This window comes from Sphaeramia orbicularis, chromosome 13 (assembly GCF_902148855.1).
Source record: "Sphaeramia orbicularis chromosome 13, fSphaOr1.1, whole genome shotgun sequence".
Taxonomy (NCBI): Eukaryota; Metazoa; Chordata; class Actinopteri; order Kurtiformes; family Apogonidae; genus Sphaeramia; species Sphaeramia orbicularis.
In genome coordinates, this window is record NC_043969.1 from 48,685,322 (window position 1) to 48,706,696 (window position 21,375).

A 21,375-nucleotide genomic window follows, 5' to 3' on the forward strand; every position below is an offset into this window, starting at 1 on the left:
TTTCACCTCTTACTTTCCCTTCCCTGTTTCCTTTCCTTTCCTCTATCCTTTCCTTCCCGCTGTCCTTTAATCAGTCCTTTCCTCTATCCTTTCCTTCCCTCTATCCTGTCCTCTGTCCTTTCTTTCCCTCTGTCCTTTCCTCTCTTCTGTCCTTTCCTTCCCTCTATCCTTTCCTGTGCTCTTTCCTTTCCTTCCCTCTGTCCTTTCCTCTGTCCTTTCCTTCCCTCTGTCCTTTCCTCTCTTCTGTCCTTTCCTTCCCTCTGTCCTTCCATTTGTCCTTTCCTATTTCCTCTGTCCTTTCCTTCCTTCTGTCCTTCCCTCTGTCCCTCTGACTCCTCCTCTTCTCCCCTCCTGTCCTTATGTGGGCGGAGCTTGCTCTCTTTCGCTCTTACTTGGCGTAGGCCTTCTCCACCAGTGCGCTCCAGAACTCGTTGGGGTCATTGGAGTGGCAGTAGATCAGCTGACCGTTGGCCGTGGGCAGCCGGTCGTCGATCACCACGTCCACCCACTCCCCGAACCTCCAGAAGCAGAAGTGGAAGATGCCGGCGTAGGCCTCGGAGTGGGCGGGGTCCCACTCCTGGTCCTTCCAGTCTGGAATCACCTGGTCCACACAAACGGTATGAGGTCAAGGTGGTTGAGGAGACGACCCCTGACCCCCGACACCTGACCCCACAACAGGAGCTCAAACTATGACAAACATCTGATGTGTGTTGAAACAAACCTCAGTATTGTTTTAATTTTTCTTCAATTTTTAAATTATTTTTGTTGACTATTTTGTTGATTTTTACTCAATTTTTTTTTTTTAAATTCAGTTCTTTGATTATTTTTGTTCTTTTTTTATTATCTTGCTCACTTTGTTTATTACTTTGTTGGTTTTTGTTCAATTTGTTGATTGTTTTGCTCATTTTTTACTCTTTTTGTTGATTTTTTTGTTTTTGTTCCGTCCTTTAATCATTTTTGCTCTTTTTTTGATCATGTTGCTCATTTTGTTGATTATTTGGTTCATTTTGTTTATTACTTTGTTGGTTTTTGTTCAATTTGTTGATTATTTTGCTCATTTTTTACTCATTTTGTTGATATTTTGCTGGTTTTTGTTCAGTCCTTTCAATGTTTTTTGTTGTTTTTGATTATTTTGCTCATTTTCTACTTATTTTGTTGATAATTTATTGGTTTTTGTTCAGTCCTTTGATAAATTTTGTTCTTTTTCTGATTATTTTGCTCATTTTGCTGATTTTTTTTGTAGTTTTTTGTTCCATTTGTTGATTATTTTGCTCATTTTTTTCCTAATTTTGTTGATATTTTGCTGGTTTTTGTTCAGTCCTTTGTTTTTGTTGTTTTTGGTTATTTTGCTCATTTTGTTGATTATTTTTGCTTATTTGTTACTCATTTTTGTTGATATATTTTGGTTTTTATTTAGTCCTTTGATTGTTTTTGTTCTTTTTTGATTATTTTGTTCATTTTTGTTGATTATTTTGTAGTTTTTTGTTCAATGTGTTGATTATTTTTCTTCTTTTTGTTGATTATTTTGGTCATTTTTACCCATTCTCTTGATTATTTCTTCCATTTTGTCATTGTACATCATCATCATCATCATCTTCCAAACAGCCTTAGTTTATCTCTTCTCAACACTTCCACTGTTTCCCCTGAATTAACCTCCAGCTCCTATAATTAACGGACGTATTCAACCGGGGAGAAACCGTCCACCTGTATCCTGTACCCGGATCCCTCCTGACGACAAATTACCAGCGAGGCCATCTTCCCTGTAGTCGCTGACATAAATAAATAACTGATCCATTGAGCCAAGACCATCCGAGTCCCAGAAGCCACCAGGAAACTCCCAGAGTTCCCCGCTGAACGTCATCAACGCCTCCTGTTGCCGAGCACCACCGCACATCACCCACCACCTCAACGCCTCAGAGAAGAAGCTTCCTTTGGATTTCTGCACTTTCACACCTCCTTCAGTCCCCGAAACAGACCAGGTTTTAGTAAATGATCCAACAGAACCAGACCATGAGTTGATCTGATGGTTTCACGGGTGCAAATGCATGTTTTTTGTGTATTTTCGGTGCTCGCTGTTGTTGTTAATATCAGTGTTTCCTGGTTTACAGATGCACTTTTGCAGGTTTTCTGCACCAGGGACAGCGGTTCTAACTGATGCTGGTTTTGATTGATCAGACCTCCTTTTGTGGATCAATGCGTCCCGGGCCCATGAGCCTGCAGGCGGTGGGGGGTTGGGGACGCTGTGATGGAAACATTGGGAAACAGGAGGGAGGGGAGGGAGGTGCAGATGAGCCAATGGGAAACAAGGAGGGAGAGGGGAAGGGAGGGGGATCTACCACAGCCTCCGTCCACACCTGAGCTCAGACCGGGACTCGAAGCGCAGAAGGAAACATGGACCAGAACAAAGCTCCAACCAACACCGCCGGTGCTGCCACCGTCCTGGAGTTTAAAGAAGACCGAGCTCTAACCGAGGTGAGACCAAAACCGCCCACATCCATCAAACCTTCTTCAAAACCGCCTGGAGGGACCGGAAATGACAAACATTTGATGATTTCAGGTCCTGAGGGAAAGTTGAAGAAACCAGACGGTTGTAAAATATATATTACAGACAAAAACCATCCTGGAGTCTCTGGTTTTTGTCTTTTAATTCTTGTTTTGTTCATTTAATTAGAGCTCAATGAGACGATATTTTTAGTAAGTTCAACTGTTTAGAAAAAAGATTATCAGTGTGGTTTTACAAACAAGGGGCAGATTTAAGAAAATAGTAACAAGATAAGAACTGTCTGATCTTGCATATTGCCGCTGTCGGGCGGAAACCTCAGAAGTCCATTTTTGGTCTTTTTTTTTTCCTTTCATCATAAAACGGTTCTTTTGGTCAGTCTTCACGTTGCCCTGATGGTTTTAGAAATATTTAATCAATGAAAAGTGTTGAAAACAGCTTATGACTAATTCTCTCAAGTCCGCTCATTTATTTAGAATGTACATTATTTTTCCAGTTTCAAGTCATTCCACAAACATAGCAACGAAAACATAAATATTACGTTGATTTACAGATATATTCATTATTATTATATATTACCCCTCTATTTTGTACTAAATTAAAAAATGGTTGTCTTCTGGTGTGTCCACAAATACCGCACAATGTTTCTTTTAAAATTCTTCTTCTTCACTTGTTGTAACGTAAGGCAACATTTTTTATTTTTTTTTTATTCACGTGACTCTAGTTGCGGAAAATGGCCTTTCCATTGCAGTTCTGCAAGATACACCAATTTTGCTACGCCTGAAAAACCACCTCCTGCTAGCGCAAAAACTTTTCATTGAAAAATGAGGGTTTTGGCAAAACTGTCATTTTTTTTCCATTAGGCAAATTTTTATGTTATGTTATGTTTTTATGTTATTTTAAGTTATATTCGCGCAATTTGAGGGTCAATGGAAAAGCACCTAGTGAAACAAGACATCACAGCTGTTTTAGATGAAAACACCAACAGAGCATTCTACTTCTTCTACTGTTTATTAAAACCTGTGGTACGTAGCCTACAGTGCCTCCTGCTGCCTGGATTATTCACTCCAACCCAGTTTATGGAAATGTACATAATTCATGTGTTCGTTTTTATAACCACTGAAAACTTTGAGAAAAATTTGCTTCATGTTTTATAGAATTAGAGCTTTGTAAGGACTTGGTTTCATGAAATTTGTTGTGACTGAATTACAACACCCAGGCTATTAGCATAACGTCACAACACAAGCTAATCTTAGCATTAATTTGCATCATATTATTGTTAGCCTCATAGTGTAATTGGCTAAGTCATATTTTTGGCCAAACTGTTTTATTTGCATGAGTTTACTTTCCTGACCATATCACAATTTAGCCAAAAATATGACTTAAGCAATTACACTATGAGGCTAACGATATGTATGTATCAGCTAGCTTCATGCTACCTAGTGCTAATACATTATTCAAAGCTGACGTCACAGTTAAAAAACACAACTGCATGTGTCACATAGATGAGTCTGTGTGATAAAATAACAATGTTCATGTTTTACTTTTACATTGTGATATTAATATATATTTTTCTCATTTTACTCATGAATATTTAGATTTTAGTCAGACATTATGATTGCAAATGTTCTACTTCTAGTGTTATTAAATGTTCTTTAGTGTTTGCTGTGTTCTGATCATCATGATCATCAATTTTCATCAGTTTCTGTCTCATTGAATGGGAGCTTCAATATCTCATTACCTGTAATTTGATTTAATGTCCTAAAAACCAGCAAATGTTCAGAAGTTTAATTTGAACTTTAAATCAAAACAAGGAAAATGATTAAAATAGGCAGAAATCATACAGTTGGGGATGAGTTTTGGATGCGACAAGTTTTATTTTGCCTTTTGTGTCATGATCTTAACGTTGCATCTTTTACAAAAACAACTTAAAACCACAGATAACCATGTGATGCATTTAAATAATGAGTTGAAATTTATCGTGACAATTATCATTAGAGAGTTCTTGACATTTTTGCTGTAAGTGTTGGTCTGAACATATTTTCCAAACATACTTTGTAGATTCTCTAACATACCACTAGGGGTCCTCGTACTGTAGATAATCATTAATATCACTCTGATGACACTTTTTAGGTCAATGTTGAACTTTTCTTGTGACGTCTCTGTGTTGAAGGAAACTCTGGTCATGTACAGTCGCGGAAAAAATTATTATACCATCAAAAGTCGTCAAAAACAATGCGATCCAGCACTAACTCCTGTGTGTGTCATGTGACCAAAACAGACAGAAAAGAAAACATGGAATGTCTAAAAACTGTTTTTGTCAGTACAATGCCATAGATATTGATGTAAGAACTGAAGTGATTTTGGTTTTTATCAAGAAAACATGTTAAATGGACAGATATCAGCTCTGAAATTAAACTACTATGAGCTATTTTTGTTGTTATTATATTTGTTTAAACAAATGTACCTTTAGTTGGACCAGGCATTAAAATGAACAAGAAACTGAAGAAAACAAGGGGTGGTGTGATCGTGTTTTCTGCGACTGTATGTCCACGTCTTACACACGGAGGACTTTAACTCCAGCTGACTCCGCCTCCTTTTCTTGATGCAGATGATGCGTCTTCGCGTGTCGTCATTGCAGAGGTCCGGGCAGAAGCGTCAGGACGGCGAGCGCCTCCTCCTCCCCCACGAGGCTGTCTACCGCCTGGACTTCGCCTGCCAGGACCTGGCCTTCTGCCGCTGGTTCTTCTCGCTGACCGGTCACGGCCGAGTGACCATCACCGGCATCTCCCAGCACTGGACGCCGGACCTCACCCACCTGATGACGCGCCAGCTGCTGGAGCCCATCGGGACGTTCTGGCGCAACGCCGGCGACCCCGAGGACTCGCCACTGAAATGCCTGGAGGCCGACATGCAGGAGTTCGGCGAGAGGATCGCTGAGCTGGCCAAGGTCAGGAAGGTCATGTACTTCCTGTTTGCCTTTAAAGAAGGCGCTCAGGCCGCCAATCTGAGCTGTTCAGTAGAGTTCACAGCAGAGAAATGACCTTTGAACTCTCCATTTGAATCCTGGATGGGAACGCCATGGTTCCTCTAACACCTTTACACCTCCAACTCCTCGTCAGTTAATGTTCTGCATCTCAGAGGCCGAGCTGCACCAACAACCACCGACACCTTCTGCTGTTTGGTCATGAACTGTTAGCGTACGTTATCAATGAACGAAACAAGATGGAGGTCGATGGAAGCCCACGAGTTGATGCCATTGGTTGAAGTAGATCCTAAAAAACCCCTGGTTGTGGTGAATCTGGTGGTGTTCGAGGACGACGCCCAGTTCAGACCAAAGATTCATGATGATACAACTTGCAAAAACGTCTGATGTAATGGCATAAGTCGGTGTATCGTTTCCATAGCAACATCTCAACTTGTCCTCTATTGACTTTTTTAGATTTTCCATAATGATATAATATCAAACAGTAAAAGAATTACCAATGAAAATAAATAATAAGCACCAAAAAACAATAATTAACCCAAACTAGAACATTACATTCCAATGTTTAAACAAAGACGTAGGTCGACCATTGTTACCCTGATCTAAACATGGCCGCCAAGTCATACCATCAAATTCCATTAGCCACGCCTTGAAGTAACAAACAGTTTCTGATTTCCAAAGGTTTAATTTTATTTGGATAAAGTGAACTGTTTACTACAAATGGAAGCAACAACAGCCATCCAGCCATTTAGACGACAGGGGACATGGACGATGAAGACCGGATCAACCGGGAGACCCGCCGCCATGACCTTCACTGTCAGCTGGCGAAGGTCTGAGTGGGTTCATTAGCATGTGAATCTTTGGTCTGAACTGGACTTTAGACTCAGGAGACCAGAGTTTAAGTCCTTTCTCAGCTGAATTCAACTGTATAAACCTCTAACCCTGGACTACCCTGTTAATCAGAGGTCAAAGGTTACGCTGTTACGGTAAAACGTGACCAAGCATCAGTTTGTGTCGTGTCTGGACTGTGATAGAGTCGTTATCAAACATAATTTAACCTCCTTCAGTTCAGTTTTCATTCTGAACACAGATCAAAGCTTCAGTGTGTGTCATGTTTAGTGACACCCAGTGGTGAAGATGCAGATTACACCAACTGATCCTTATTAGAACCAGGGTTTTTTAGTTCATTTAATCCGAACTCTGACCATGATGAACCTTAACATTGAATGAAGACGTTGGTGTTGGTGCAGCTCCGTCGACCCGTACCCGTCCTGTGGTTTTATTCTGGATCTAATTTGGTTCCTGATCGTCTTATTATACGACATTTTATCAAAAGTCGACAATGTCCCAAATGAGCTTTAAGAGTAATTTTCGATAAAGTGCATATATTTACATTTAATAGAACATTTTAAACCTGGATTCATTAAGTATGAACACACTCTATTTAATGTAACATGGATGGAATCGTCCCATGTTTCCATCATCAAAATAAATCAATAAAGTAAAAATATTTACACACAAAGAAACAATAAGTTTACCAAAACTATGAGAATGTGTGCACCGACCTGTAGGAGGCGATGTGGTTCTGATCAAATAAACCCAGTCCTGTAAATAAAGTCTGACTTTACCATTTTAACGTGTGTCCAGTGTTTTTGTCTTGTTTCTGAATTGTCAAATATTCTAACTTATTAAAAATCGATGGAGTTGGTGAATGGTTCTACCGGTTCCACTGGTTCTACTGCAGAACTCGGACCTTCAGCAGTTCTGTTAATACTCTAGAACAGGGGTGTCAAACTCATTTTCTTTCAGGGGCCACATTCAGCCCAGTTTGATCTCCAGTGGGCCTGACCAGTGAGATAATAGCATCATAACCTATAAATAATAACTACTCCGAATTTTTTATATGCAAAAAATAACATTAAATTATGAAAACATTTACATTTTACAAACTATCCAAACAAAAAAGATGTGAATAACCTGAAAAAAAATGACATTTCTGAAGAAATATCTGATCAATATTCTGCCTCAACTTATGATTAATACATGTGCATTACAGATCAGATCTACCAAGACACAAAACAGGCAGAATATTGTTAAAATTACACTTATTTTTCTTTAGATATTCCAGGTTGTTCATATTTGTTCAGGTTATTGACATTTTATTATTAAAGAATATCAGAATTTAACGTTCTTTGAAATAAATCAAAGAGAAAAAATGGTGTTGCCATTATTTATAGGCATGATGTCACATTATTTTTTTCACATTAAACCAAGAAGAAAATTTGGAGTCATTATTTCTAGGTTATTATGCTGTTATTTTTGAGTTCGACGCCCTTGACTGTTAAAATCTTCTGCACTTTGTAAATTCATCCCGTGGGCCAGATTGGAACCTTTGGTGGGCCGGTTTTGGCCCCCAGGCTGCATGTTTGACACCTGTGCTCTAGACCATTGATGCCCAATTTGATCTCAAATGGGCCAGCCCAGTAAAATAATAATATGACAACCTATAAATAATGACAACTCCAAAATGTTCTCTTCAATTTAGTGCAAAAAATGACATTAAATTATGAAAATATTCACATTTACAAACGAAACAAAAAAGATGTGAATAATCTGAAAAACTGTAATTTCTTTTTAAAAAATTTGTGCAATTTTAACAATATTGTGCCTCAACTTATAATGTATACATGTTTACTACAGATCAGATTTACAAAGGCACAAAACATTTAATAACAGGTGGAATATTGTTAAAATTACACTTAATTTAATTTAGACATTTCAGGTTATTCATATTTTATTGTTGAAGGAGGGTTTGTAAATGTAAATATTTCCATAATTTAATGTTTTTTTTTTTTTTTTACTAAAACAAAGACAAAAACTTGTGGTTGTCATTTATGGCTTATTTTGATATTATTTTACTTGTTCTGAATGTGGATCCTGAACTAAAATGATTTTTAATCTTTGACTGTTAACACCTTCAGTGTAATTTTTGCACTGAAGGGTTGGACTGGACCTGTGGGCGGCTGGTTTTGGTCCGCTGGCCGCATGTTTGACACCCCTGTCCTGGACTCTAGAGCCAGGTGTGATATAGATATTTGAATAAAAACAATACTGTTACAGACACAGAAATAATAGATGTGAATTCAGGTTTTTCTTGTGCAAATTTGCTGCAAAAACGTGTCTTTGCACATTTTCTATTGTTTTAGTTTTGTTGTCCTTTATGTTGTTTTGCATCATTTCATCTGATGTGTTTTCTGTTTGTTCTTTTTTTTTTTTTTTTAAATTGTGCTGAATCTTTTCTGTCACTTTGACCTCGTTTCATTTGTTGTTTTCTATTTTTTTTTTTTTTTGTCTTATTGTGTCTATTCCATCATTTCAATCATGTTGTTTTTCAGAGTAAATTCAAAGGTTATTACATCATAAACAGAGAAAACTGAAGAAAAAGTGACTTTTTCAAAAAAATCTGTCATTAACTGAACATAAAACAAACCCCTACAACCTAATTTTAGTTATTTTATTAATTTTGGTCATTTTGTTTTTTTGTTCATTTTGTGGCATATTTTGTTCATGTTGTTTATTATTTTGTTGATTTCTAAAATTCATTTTGTTCATTTTATTGCTTATTTTCTCTATATAAATTATGTATTTTCTTATATTTGATTCACTGACCATGTAGATGTTCATTAAAGCTCAGAGTAAATTCAAAGGTTATTATATGAAACAGAGAAAACTGAAGAAAAAGTGAGTTTTTTAGTAAAATATCATTAACTGAACATAAAAACAAACGTCTACAACCTTATTTTGTAAATTTTCTTATTCATCTTGTATGTTTTCTGTCATTTATACGTTTTGTTATCTGTATATTTAACCTCGTTGGATTTTACCTCCTTTTATCTTTTGTCTTATTGTGAATTTTCTGTCATTTCCGTCTTGTTCTGCGTTTCCTGTCAGTTTTATTTCCAAAGCTAATAAAAATACTTTGGTTGTGAGTCGTCGATGCTTCCACCTGTTACTGTTTTACCTCTGACCCACTGAGCGTCTTTTATTCCACTGGAAACATGAGGTGAATCTAAAGTCAACACACGCCCGGCGACAAACACACCCATAAGGAAACCCTGGGCTCTGATTGGCCAACGCCTGGATTAACTGGACCAATAGGACGGACTGAGTCAACATCGTTTGTTCTTCATTATTTTGTTCGGTGTTGTAAGACTTTGTTGATTATTTAGATTTTTTTTTTTTTCAATTAATTTTTGCAGTTTGTTCATTTTTGTTTCCATTGCTCGTTATTTTTGTTTGTTTTGTTGATAATTATTTTATTTTTTGGTGATGTTTGATTTTATTAACTATTTTGCCCATTTTGATGAAAGCTTTTTGTTCATTTAGTGCAAGTGATTTTATCATTTAGGGCAAGTGATTTTATCATTTGTTCCTTTTTGCAGATTTTGTTATCATTTTTTGTTCATTTTGATATTAATATTGTCACATTTTATTCATAATTATTACATTTTTTCCTTCTTTTTCTCATTCATATAGTTTCATTTGTGTTCATTGAATTTTGTTCATTTCGTGATTATTTTGTTCATTTTATTGATTTTTTTCATGTGTTTAATTGTTCACTCTTGTGTTAAATTTTTGTTTGTTTTGTGTATAGTTATATCATTTTTATGTGATTTCTTTTAGAAGATTTGCCTTATTATTTTGTTCATTTTGGTATAAATATATTGTATCGTAAACATTGTCCATTTTTGCTGATATTGTTGATTATTTTGTTCATTTTATCGATAATTATTTCATCGATTTTTCAGTTTGGCAAATTTTTTTTATTTTGTTTTATTTTGCAGACTATGTTCAGTATTTAGATTTTTTTTATTCATTTTTGTTCATTATTTCATTTGTGTTCATCATTTTTGTTCATTATTTACACATTCCTTTGTTAATTTTATGGATAATTATTTCTTTTTCTATGCATATGTCTTTCAGTTACACCTTGTTTTGTGCAGTTTTTTTTCTTTTTGTATAATTATTAGAATTTTTGGAGATTTTTTGGGGTGATTGGTGCAACAAACTGTCTTTCAGGTGTGAATTATGTATTTGATGTTTTCTTTATTTTCTTCACCTGTGTCCGATGATAGATATGGTGACTTTGTACTGGTTTCTATGGCGACGGTCGTACCTTCTGCCACAGCGCCTCCCTGGACGCCAGACTGGAACAGGCGGCGACGAACCAGCAGTTTCCCAGCTGCCCCTGGTGCAGGTCGTGGGCGCTGATGCCGTCGACGAAGAGCCGGGGGTCGCTGCACAGCTCCTGCGGTGAAAGGACGGAGGTTATGAAGAGTTCCCGTCACATTCAACGGGAGCTTTTCCACCTAAACTTGGGTGTGTCCAACTTTGTGTCGATCGGCCGACGCCCACCAGGATCCTGGAGCAGGATGTGGGCGGGGCTTGACCCTCAGTAGGTAAATACAGGTTTGATAAAGAGTGAAGTAATGACAGAGTGTAAGATGGGTAGAAAATAACAGGAGTGGAATAAACCACCAGACGCATGGAGAACATATGGAATCATGTTCTCAGACCACAGACTAAAGAACCACAGCCTTACTTTTACCCTCTACATTTAACCTTCACTATCCACATTTATTATAATACTATCCTCTGAATTTTACATATATCCGTGTAAATCATGCATTTTCTTATATTTAATTCACTGATCATGTAGATGTTTATTAAAGCTCAGGGTAAACTCAAAGGTTATTATACCAAAAAACAGAGAAAACTGACGAAAAAGTGAATTTTTCCAACAAAATCTCATTAACTGAACATAAAATAAACACCTACAACCTAATTTTGTTCATTTTATTCATTTTGTTCATTTTATTCAGTTTGTGGCATATTTTGTTCAAGTTGCCTATTATTTTGTTGATTTCTTCAATTCATTTTGTTCATTTTATTGCTTATTTTCTCCATATAAATAGTGTATTTTCTTATATTTAATTCACTGATCATGTAGATGTTCATTAAAGCTCAGAGTAAATTCAGAGGTTTTTAGATCAAAACAGAGAAAACTGAAGAAAAAGCGACTTTTTCAGTAAAATATCGTTAACTGAACATAAAAATAGATGTCTACAACCTTATTTTATTGATTTTCTAATTCATTTTGTTATTTTTTTAAATTCATTTTCTTCATTTTTAGGCCTTTTTTTAATTTTTTGTTCATCTTGTTGTCTATTTTATTATTTTGTCTTCATTTTTGTTCACTTTGTGGCTTATTTTGTTCATGTTAATTATTATTTTGTCCATGTATTATTCATTTTTGTTCAATTTATTGATAATTTTGACTGTTTTTGTTCATTTGGTTGCTATTTTATTCCTTTTTAACTACATTTTTTGCTCTTTTTTTCCACACTATTTAATATTTTGTAAATTTTTCAATCATTTTTGTTTAATTTGTATATTTTTTACTATATATATATATATATATATATATATATATATATATGAAACTAGTGCCTCCATTTCTCAAACTACTAAGGGTTTATATCAATACTTCTACAAAAACCACAGTCTACCAGGTCGTTTCATCACAGACATGTATCAGACATAGAGAATGAATGTTATTACTAAAGCAAGAAACCTTTTTTTTTGGACATTTTGTTGCCTATTTCATTATTTAGTTTTCATTTTTGTTCACTTTGTGGCTTATTTTGTTCATGTTAATTATTATTTTGTAAATGTATTATAAATTTTTATTAAATTTATTGATAATTTTGGCTGTTTTTGTTCTTTTTTTTGCTATTTTATTCCTTTTTCCTACATTTTAATCATTTTTGTTTGATTTGTTTATTATTTACTATATATATGAAATTAGTGTCTCCATCCACTGTCATTTATCAAACTGCTAAGGGTTTATAGCAATACTTCTACAATCTACCAGGTCATTTCATCACAGACATGTATCTGATGTAGAGAATAAATGGTATTACTAAAACTGGAAACCATTTTCCTTATTTTTTATTTATTTTTTGTACATTTTGTTGCCTATTTTTTTATTTTGTCTTCATTTTATTCACTTTGTGGCTTATTTTGTACATTTTAATAATTATTTTGTCGATGTATTATTTATTTTTGTTCAATTTATTGATCCATTTGACTGTTTTTGTTAATTTTGTTGCTATTTTATTCTTTTTTTTCTACATTTTGTGCCCTTTTTTTCCCACATTATTTAATATTTTGTAAATTTTTCGATCATTTTTGTTTAATATGTATATTATTTACAATATATATGAAACTACTGTTTCCATCCACTGTCATATATCAAATTACTAAGGATTTATATCAATACTTCTACAATCTACCAGGTCATTTCATCACAGACATGTATCTGTTGTAGAGAATAAATGTCATTACTAAAGTAAGAAACCATTTAATTATTTTTTTAAATTAGTTTTTGGTATATTTTTTTGCCTATTTGATTATTTGGTGACAGTTTTGGTGTTGAAATCACATCCAGAGTTGATGTTTTCTGAGTCAGTTCAAGTTCCTGAGCATCGATGGACGTTACAGGAGAAGAGAAAAGCTGAAGCTGAGGTAAATTAACTCCTACTGCTCTGAAATAAGTACCTTCTGGAAACCACAAAAAAAAAAAAAAAAATACTGAGTCTGGAAAATTAAAGACACTCTACCTTTTTTCATCCTCTGGAATCTAAAATCTGTACATTCACAAAATTAGAAGGCACTATTTTCAGTGCGTATGAACACACCCACCATCAGACCACAGACATACAATGGGAGGTTTTGGTGAAACAGCTGAGCGGCATCCGGGTCACATGGTCACGGTTAAATGGCCTCCGTCCGACTGAGAAAATCCAACTCAAAACGATAAAACGTGAATCAGTCGCAACACGTCGTGACTCAAAAAACCACAATATCTGATTTATGACTAAACCGTGTTACACAACGGCAGATTTCAACCACATCCCATCGACCACTGGGGCGCGGTTAACGGCAGATGAGCTCACGCTGTTGTGTTGAAAAAGCACAAAGGATCATGGGATTGTGTCGTCATCAGCCACTATGTTATGATCTGAACAACAACAAGGAACGTACAGACGCAAAATGTTCCCAAACACCTGCTGAAATAACAGACTAAAGCAATACCAACACACTGGTAACCACGGCAACGCCCCACTTCCTGTTTCTAACCCCAGTGCATTAAGGGAAGTGTAGTAAGTGTGTTCAGTTTTAATGTGAAATAAAAAGCGTCCTGTTTGATAAAATACAGCTTTTACTAAACAGGACAAAGTGGTGAAGTGGTTCTCATGCCCCGCCCACAGCCGAAGCCCCGCCCCTTCCACTGAGACTCATGAGACCAAAATTAGGCGATACTGATTTAATTTAATTATCTAAATCTTTTTCAGCTTAAAACCCGAAGAAAGCAGTCGGTTAAATCATTCTTAAAAAAAAAAAAATGAAACCAAGATGAAAAATGACATGAAACACTGTGGTTATAATGCAAATATTTATATATTTATTTCATGTTTTAGTTTCATCCTGTTGCATCTTTTATGTTGTTTTTTTTTTTTTTATCCTTTAACAAACTTTGCATCAGTTTTGGATGAATAACAATAAAAATCATACAACTATAAATAATCGTCTGGTTTCTTAAAGTTTCCTTCAGGACATTAAACTGGAAATAAATGATGATTGGACGTGTAAAGAGACCCAAAGCCCCGCCCCCTCTGCAAAAAACATGGACGTCAATTGAAAGAGGAATCATGTTTTTATCCTGATTTACTTGTTACATCATTTAAGTATATGATCTTAAGTTAAAAGTTAATTTTGTAAGTGAATAAAATCTCTCTTTGTTGTAAAGAAACATCAAGTATCAGATAATTTCACCAGGCACAGCACTCTAAATGTTTCTGTTCTGTGATTAAACCATTTTTACATGTGAATAAGTTGAAAAAAATGTAGAGAAAAAGTATTTGTTCTGCAAAATATCCAGTAGTGGTTTGGATGTTCTAAATCCTGGTCAAGGTTATTATTGTTAATGAAAACTAACGAAATGACGAAAACTAGAACAGAAAAAACATTTTTGTTAACTGAAATAAATAAAAACTATAATTAAGAAAAAAAAAAAACAAAACATAACTAACTGAAACTGTATTGTGTGTTTACAAAACTAACTAAAACGGATAAAAATTATGGATAAAATTCCCTTTGTTTTCATCTTTGTCAATGTCAGATTGATACAAAATCGATTTATTTCTCTCTAGCGATTTTAGCTAGCAGCACCATACCACACTTCACGGTCCGTCATTTCTCGTCATTTGTTGTTTAGAGTCGTCTCCCCCCACTCTACCTGGAAACATGGAGACTAAAGTTGGGAGAAAGCAGCAGAGTCCTGTCTGGGATTTATTTGAATACGACGGCGAAGAAGAGAAAAGATGTGACAAAATTAAAATTAAGACTAAAACTAAACTAAAACTAAGCATTTAGAAAAAAAATGAAAACTAATAAAAACTATCAAACCTGCTCTAAAAAACTAATTAAAACTAATGGAATTAGAGAAAAAAAAAATCAAAACTAAATAAAACTAAACTGTAATGAAAAATCCTAAACGATTATAACCTTGGTCCTGGTCCCAGTCGGACCAAGTTGTTCTGGTTGGAGTTTCCTCCAGTTTCACCCACCATCAGAAATGTATGCTAGGTGCGTTCTCCTGTCTGTACTGGTTTAGTTCTGGAGCTGGTTCTGGGGATCTACAGTTCTGTGTGTGCGGACCGGAAGAGTTTAAATATGGAGGTTGGACTTGGATGGGTCCAGACTGACTGAAGGTTCAGGTGTGAAATGTCCTCCAGACTACGAAGGTCTCAAACTGGATCAAAGTGGACCAAACTGGACCAGGGTTCAGTTCATTTACAGTCTGGAGACTGTGAGTCAGACCAAAGGCAGGAAGTTACACAGGAATACAGTCACAAAACAACAAAAGCAGAAGAGGGAGCAGATAAAAAAAAGCCCACGTTTCACATCAGAGCAACTTCTGGACTGAAACAAGAAAAGCACTCTGAGAGCGCAGACCTCCGCCAAGACAGATCTGCCCCCCCCCATCACCACCAAAATTTAATCATTTCTTCCTTGTGCCAGTATCAACATTTCCTGAAGATTTCATGAAAATCCGTCCATAACTTTTTGAGTTATCTTGCTAACAAACAAACAAACAAACAAACACACAAACAAACAAACAAACACACACGCATGCACACAAAGCAAAGTGATCACAATAGCTCCTGGTGGAGGTAATAACCAGGACTGAAAAACCTCCAGCGTTTGGTCTTTTTGTGTCTTTAAACTTCTGCTGTTTCCTGTTGGACTGAGTGCTGGTGACCTGTCCCCAAACCAGTTCAGTTCAACCCTGAACCTTCGATGTGGACCAAGGTTCTAATAGTTTTGGATTGTTCATGATAGTTTAGTTTTATCTAGTCTGGACTTTTTTTTTCTCTAATTCAGTTAGTTTTAATTCGTTTTTAGAGCAGGTTTACTAGTTTTTATTAGTTTTCATTATTTTCTAAATGCTTAGTTTTAGTTTTTTTGTATCTTTTATTCAAATAAATCCCAGACAGGACTCTGCTGCTTTCTCCCAACTTTAGTCTCCATGTTTCCAGGCAGAGTGGGGACCAGAAGACGACTGGAAACCACAAGTGACGGACCCTTAAATATCATATGATGCCAGCAGCTAAAATTGCTTGAGAGAAATAAATCACTTTCGTATCAATCCAACATTGACAAAGACGAAAACGTAGGGAATTTTATCCATAATTTTTATCCGTTTTAGTTAGTTTTGTAAACACACAATACTGTTTCAGTTAGTTATTGTTTTTTTCTTTTAATTATAGTTTTTATTTATTTCAGTTAACGAAAATGTTTTTACAATTCTAGTTTTCATCATTTCGTTAGTTTTCGTTAACGATAATAACCTTGATGTGGACTTAGACCAACCTGGACCAGGAACCACCGAGCGTCTCCTCAGTGAAGGCGGTCCACTCCCTCTGCCGATCAATACTATCGACCGGCTGGAAGGGCCTCTGGTTTCCTGTTTAAATATTAAGCCTGTGAAACCGTCAATGATTGACGGTAAAAGCTTTGTATCTGGAATCAGGTGGAGTCAGGACTTGTTCTGTCCCACTAAACCAGGGGTCTCAAACATGCGGCCCGCCAAAGGTTCCAATCCGACCCCTGGGATGAATTTGCAAAGTGTAAAAATTCCGCAGTCGAGGCTGTGGAACTCATTTTGGTTCAGGTTCCACATACAGACCAATCTGATCTACAGTCAAATAATAACAGCAGAAGAACCGACAAAAAAGAATGACTCAGATTTTCTTCTCAGTTTGATGTGAAAATATTACATTATACCTATAAATAATGACAACTTCAAATTTTTGTCTTTGTTTTAGTGCAAAAAATAACATTAAGTTATGACAATATTTACATTCACAAACTATCCTGAAACAGTAAAATGTGAATAACCTGAACAAATATGAACCTGAAATGTCTAAAGAAAATGAAGCACAATTTGAACTATTTTCTGCCTGTTCCTCAGTGTTCAGTGTCTTTGTAGATTAGATCCATAATGCACATGTAGAAATGATATGTTGAGGCAGAATATTGTTAAAATTGCACTTATTCTTCTAAAGAAATTTCATTTTTTTCAGGTTATTCACATCTTTTTTGTTTGGATAGTTTATAAAAGCAAGTATTTTCATAATTTAATTGGGTTTTTTGCGCTAAAACAAAGACAAAAATTTGGAGCTGTCATTATTTATAGGTTATTATGTTATTATTTCACTGGTCTGGCCCACTGGAGATCAAATCAGGCTGAATGTGGAACCTGAAAGAAAATGAGTTCGAGACCCCTGCAGTAAAGCCAGTAAACCCAGACCATTAAATCCAGATCCAGAAACAGTAGATGGACCTGATGAAAGTCCTGGTCAGTTTCAGTCGGTTAAGCTCAGCCAACGCCTTTAAACAACGTCCATGTGGTGCTTCCTCTTTAATAACCTCCTCTTTAATGACGGACTTTGACATAAGAGTCTTTTTATTGTTTATTCTGGACTCAACCCAAGTTTGAAGGTTCTGCAACAGCATCACCGTCTTCCAAAGTACATGAAGAAGAAGAAGAGCATGCATCAGGTCGAGGTCATGACATATTCTTGACTCATTTCTATGAATTCAAGCTCCGCCCCCACCTGTACCTGCTCTGTTTATAGTCTAACATGACATCATCTGGTCTCTGATTGGATGATTCCCACCCCGCTACGCTAACACGGTCCAATCATGGGGCCAAAGGCATCTTTACAGATTCCCTATTAGTCGATCAGTCTGTGGATGGACAGGATTGGTTGTTTTCTTGTAGCAAATACATAAAATTGTTTAATACGACAGCGTTGGCCTGTGTCATTAACCCTTTAACCCTGCAGTCAAAAAAATGAAGTTGTCATTATTTATAGACATAATGGAATAGCATTTTTTCACATCAAACTGAGAAGAAAATCTGGAGTCGTTATTTTTGTCGGTTCTTCTGCTGTTATTATTTGACTGTAGATCATATTGGTCTGTACGTGGAACCTGAACTAAAATGAGTTCCACAGCCTCGACTGTGGAATTTTTACACTTTGCAAATTCATCCCATGGGCCGAATTGGAAACTTTGGTGGGCCACATTTGGCCCCCAGGCCACATGTTTGAGACCCCTGATCTCCATGTTTATTAAATTAAATGTTGGAAAATACCTGATTTTCACAGAAAAAAACCACAAAATACAGGAGATAATATTACAACAAATGGTGATAAAGCACTTAAGGACAGTTAAATGTAGAGAGAAATTCATTTGGGAACTGACACAGTTTCACACTGGGTCCTTATGGGTTAAAGTAAACGGTACTGGAGCAACAAATACTGGAATAACTTGGTAATAATGTAATAAATTATTACATTTTAGGCTTGGGCTGTAGTGAGTAGATGACTAGTTGACAAAGAGTCGACGGCAAAATTAGTCAATGACAAACTTCATTTTATTGGTATTTTACTGCTGATTGTAACTGTTGAGTATTTAGTTTTTTGTTTCATAAACTTTGACACTGGAATTGTTCTGCACAAAACGCACTTCTGTTCAAAGCGTTTTTGTTTTTTTTTATTCCTGCTGAAATATTTGTTGAACATTGAATTGAATAAATGTTTAACAAACGTTATGTATTCTAATTGCTGTACACCAAATGTTCTTGTTAAAGGACAGAAAATGTATTTTACAGCTGCAGTTTGGGGCGCTGTAAAGGGGGGGTAAATGTGACAAATTCATGGGGCCCAGCATTTGTGGGGGGCCCACAGAGCAGTGGAGGGGGTCCAGTGGATACAGGTTAGAAGGTGTGAAAATTTCATGTATGATCCTCTGTATAAGAGAGGCATAGAAGCCGGAGTCAGATGTTGAAAGCATGTTAAGTTTCACTTTTGCTTCACGCCATCGTTAGTTACGTTAGTTGCGGGCCGCACCCCCATGTATAACTGCTGTCCGACAACTATATAAGATACTGAATTTCATAAAGGGCCCACATCGTTTCACTTTCATGGGGCCCACAGTTGCTAGCGGCGCCCCAGGCTGCAGGAAATATAAACAGTTCTTACAGTCGTTGATGACTAGTCCACTATTGAACCAGTCATTAGTTGCAGCCCTGTTATTGTTCTGGCATTGTTCTGGCCTTTAGAAATGTAACAACTGCAGCTGATAATATAATAATATAGAAACAGGACTGAATTTCTTAGAAATAAAATATCATGCAGTTTTTGTGCAGTTCGCTCATTAAAAACAGGTTTTGTGAATGGAACAGTCGGGTTGTTTTCAGTCGGTTAAACTCAGCCGACGCCTTTAAACAACATCTCCGTCATGTTTCCTCATGTTCAGTGAACAAACCAAACCACCTGGATAATGATGCACTGTGGGAAATAATAACACAACAATGGATCAGGGAGAAGAACGTCTGATCCGACCAGGCTGATCCAGGTTTAACTGTGATGAACAAATGCATGACTTTAAATACAACCAGTGTTGGTTCATCCAAAGAATCAGAACCACTGACCCACGTGTTTATGTTTGTTCCATGAAGACGAATTAAATTATTTCTCTTTATTCTCTTTCTGCTTCCAGTCGTGTATAAGTATGTTAGAACGTTCGTCCAATCAGATTTCACCATCATGTGGTAAAAGAAATCTGCCTTGAAGCTCAGGTTCAACAGTGAAGGATCTGCAGCGAAAAATACATGGAATGAACCTGTTGATTTAAATAATAATAATAATAAACATAAATAAAATTAAATTAAAAAAAGAGTAAAATAAGCAACAAATTGAACCAAAACAGCCAAAGGGATCAATGAAACAAATAAAAATGAATAATAAATCAACAAAATAATAAGTAACATGAACAAAATCAGCCATAAGCTTAAAAAAATTTAAGAAAGTAATATAGAAAAAAATAAAATAGGCAACAAAAGGAACAATACATAACTAAAAAGAATAAAAATGAACAAAAGGAATTAAAAAAATCAACAAAATAATAAGTAACATGAACAAAATAAGCCACAAGCTAAAATTTTTTTAAAGACATTAATATAGAAAAAAATAAAATAGGCAACAAAAGGAACAAAAAAAAAATAAAAAGAATAAAAAATGAACAAAAGGAATTTAAAAAAATGAACAAAATAAAAAGTGCCACGAACAAAATAAGGTTTTAGACACGTGGTTTTATGTTCATTTAATGATATATTTTGTTGAAAATGTCACTTTTTCTTCAGTTTTTCTCTATTTTGATATGACAACCTTTGAATTTACTCTGAGCTTTAATGAACATCTTCAAGTTAAGTAAATTAAATAAAGGAAAATACCAGATTTACAGTGAAAAATACAAACTACAGAGGATAATATTATAATAAATGGTGATAAATCACTTGGGAAAGAAAAAAAAATCATTTGTAGTTTGTTGCAGTTGTAACTAATATAGTGGTGGGTGTTTGAGGGTTAATAAGTGAATTAAATTATGTAGAAGGACTGAAGGACTAGAACTGACCCTGGACAGAAGGATTATTAGTGTTTTAATGAAATAAAAGTCAGTCTGGAACATGAACCTGATGAATAAATGAAATAAACAGAAAAGTGAATAAACGTGTTGAATCCTCTGTTTTTGTTTTTTTTCAACCTTCTGTTCCTCAGTGGTTCTTTAATCCATCGTGAACCGGATCAGACTCTGACTCTTTAATCCACATCAGCGTTTCACCTGCAGCTTCGACGTCCAAATATTTACTCCAACACCATCAGTCGCTGCCAAACGCCACAGGGTTAAATTCCACACGATCCTCCGTCTATTCAGTCTGAGCTGCTCTTTGTCCTCGTCTCGTGACCACATCCCCTCTACCCATAATGCCACTCCTCCTCCTAAAACTCTCCCACATGTTTCCAGACCCGGAACCGCGCTCTGGTTTCCCAGCTGGACTCAAACGCAACATCCACAGATAAACAGAAAAGATAAACTGTTTTCATTTTACAGAAAAAGTACAAAGACTGGACGTTCACTCGGATCAGTATCAGAATTCAGCTCCAATGGATTAAAATATGAATATCAACTGGTAATAGAGAATTGGAGGCAAAATAATAACTAGAAAATAAATAAAATCACATGAGAATCGCACTGATTTTTGACAGATATGATGTTCAGTGCCAGATTCATCGATTATTTGCTTTATGTTCAGTAATTCACATTATTTATTGGTTATTAAACTTAATGCTTCTATTTTTATCACTTCTTTGCTTTGATTCTGAGTTGTTTCTTTCTGGTTCTCATCCTCAAC

The 21,375-nt window shown here is 35.8% G+C and overlaps 2 protein-coding genes across 3 annotated transcripts in view; one reads left to right on the forward strand and one right to left on the reverse strand.

Moving 5' to 3' along the window:
• The window catches only part of LOC115431039 (calpain-5), a 36,266-nt gene that overhangs the window by 7,611 nt on the left and 7,280 nt on the right, over window positions 1-21,375 (reverse strand). For both annotated transcript variants that reach the window (XM_030151281.1, XM_030151282.1), the window contains exons 3-4: window positions 10,663-10,794; window positions 393-601 (exon numbers count right to left, since the gene is read on the reverse strand). In XM_030151281.1, the coding sequence (XP_030007141.1) occupies window positions 393-601; window positions 10,663-10,794 (341 nt within the window). The remainder of the gene's footprint in view (window positions 1-392; window positions 602-10,662; window positions 10,795-21,375) is intronic.
• On the forward strand, window positions 2,338-7,122 carry ompa (olfactory marker protein a). The gene is made up of 2 exons (XM_030151304.1): window positions 2,338-2,472; window positions 5,112-7,122. Exons 1-2 carry the CDS (start codon window positions 2,392-2,394, stop codon window positions 5,541-5,543), a joined length of 513 nt encoding a protein of 170 aa, XP_030007164.1. The 5' UTR covers window positions 2,338-2,391; the 3' UTR covers window positions 5,544-7,122.

Bases quoted from the DNA above. Each gene is read 5' to 3' on its own strand.
- ompa (XM_030151304.1), top strand. From the start codon at position 2,392: ATGGACCAGAACAAAGCTCCAACCAACACCGCCGGTGCTGCCACCGTC. The intron at 2,473-5,111 runs GTGAGACCAAAA...TTCTTGATGCAG, and splicing joins AAGACCGAGCTCTAACCGAG to ATGATGCGTCTTCGCGTGTC.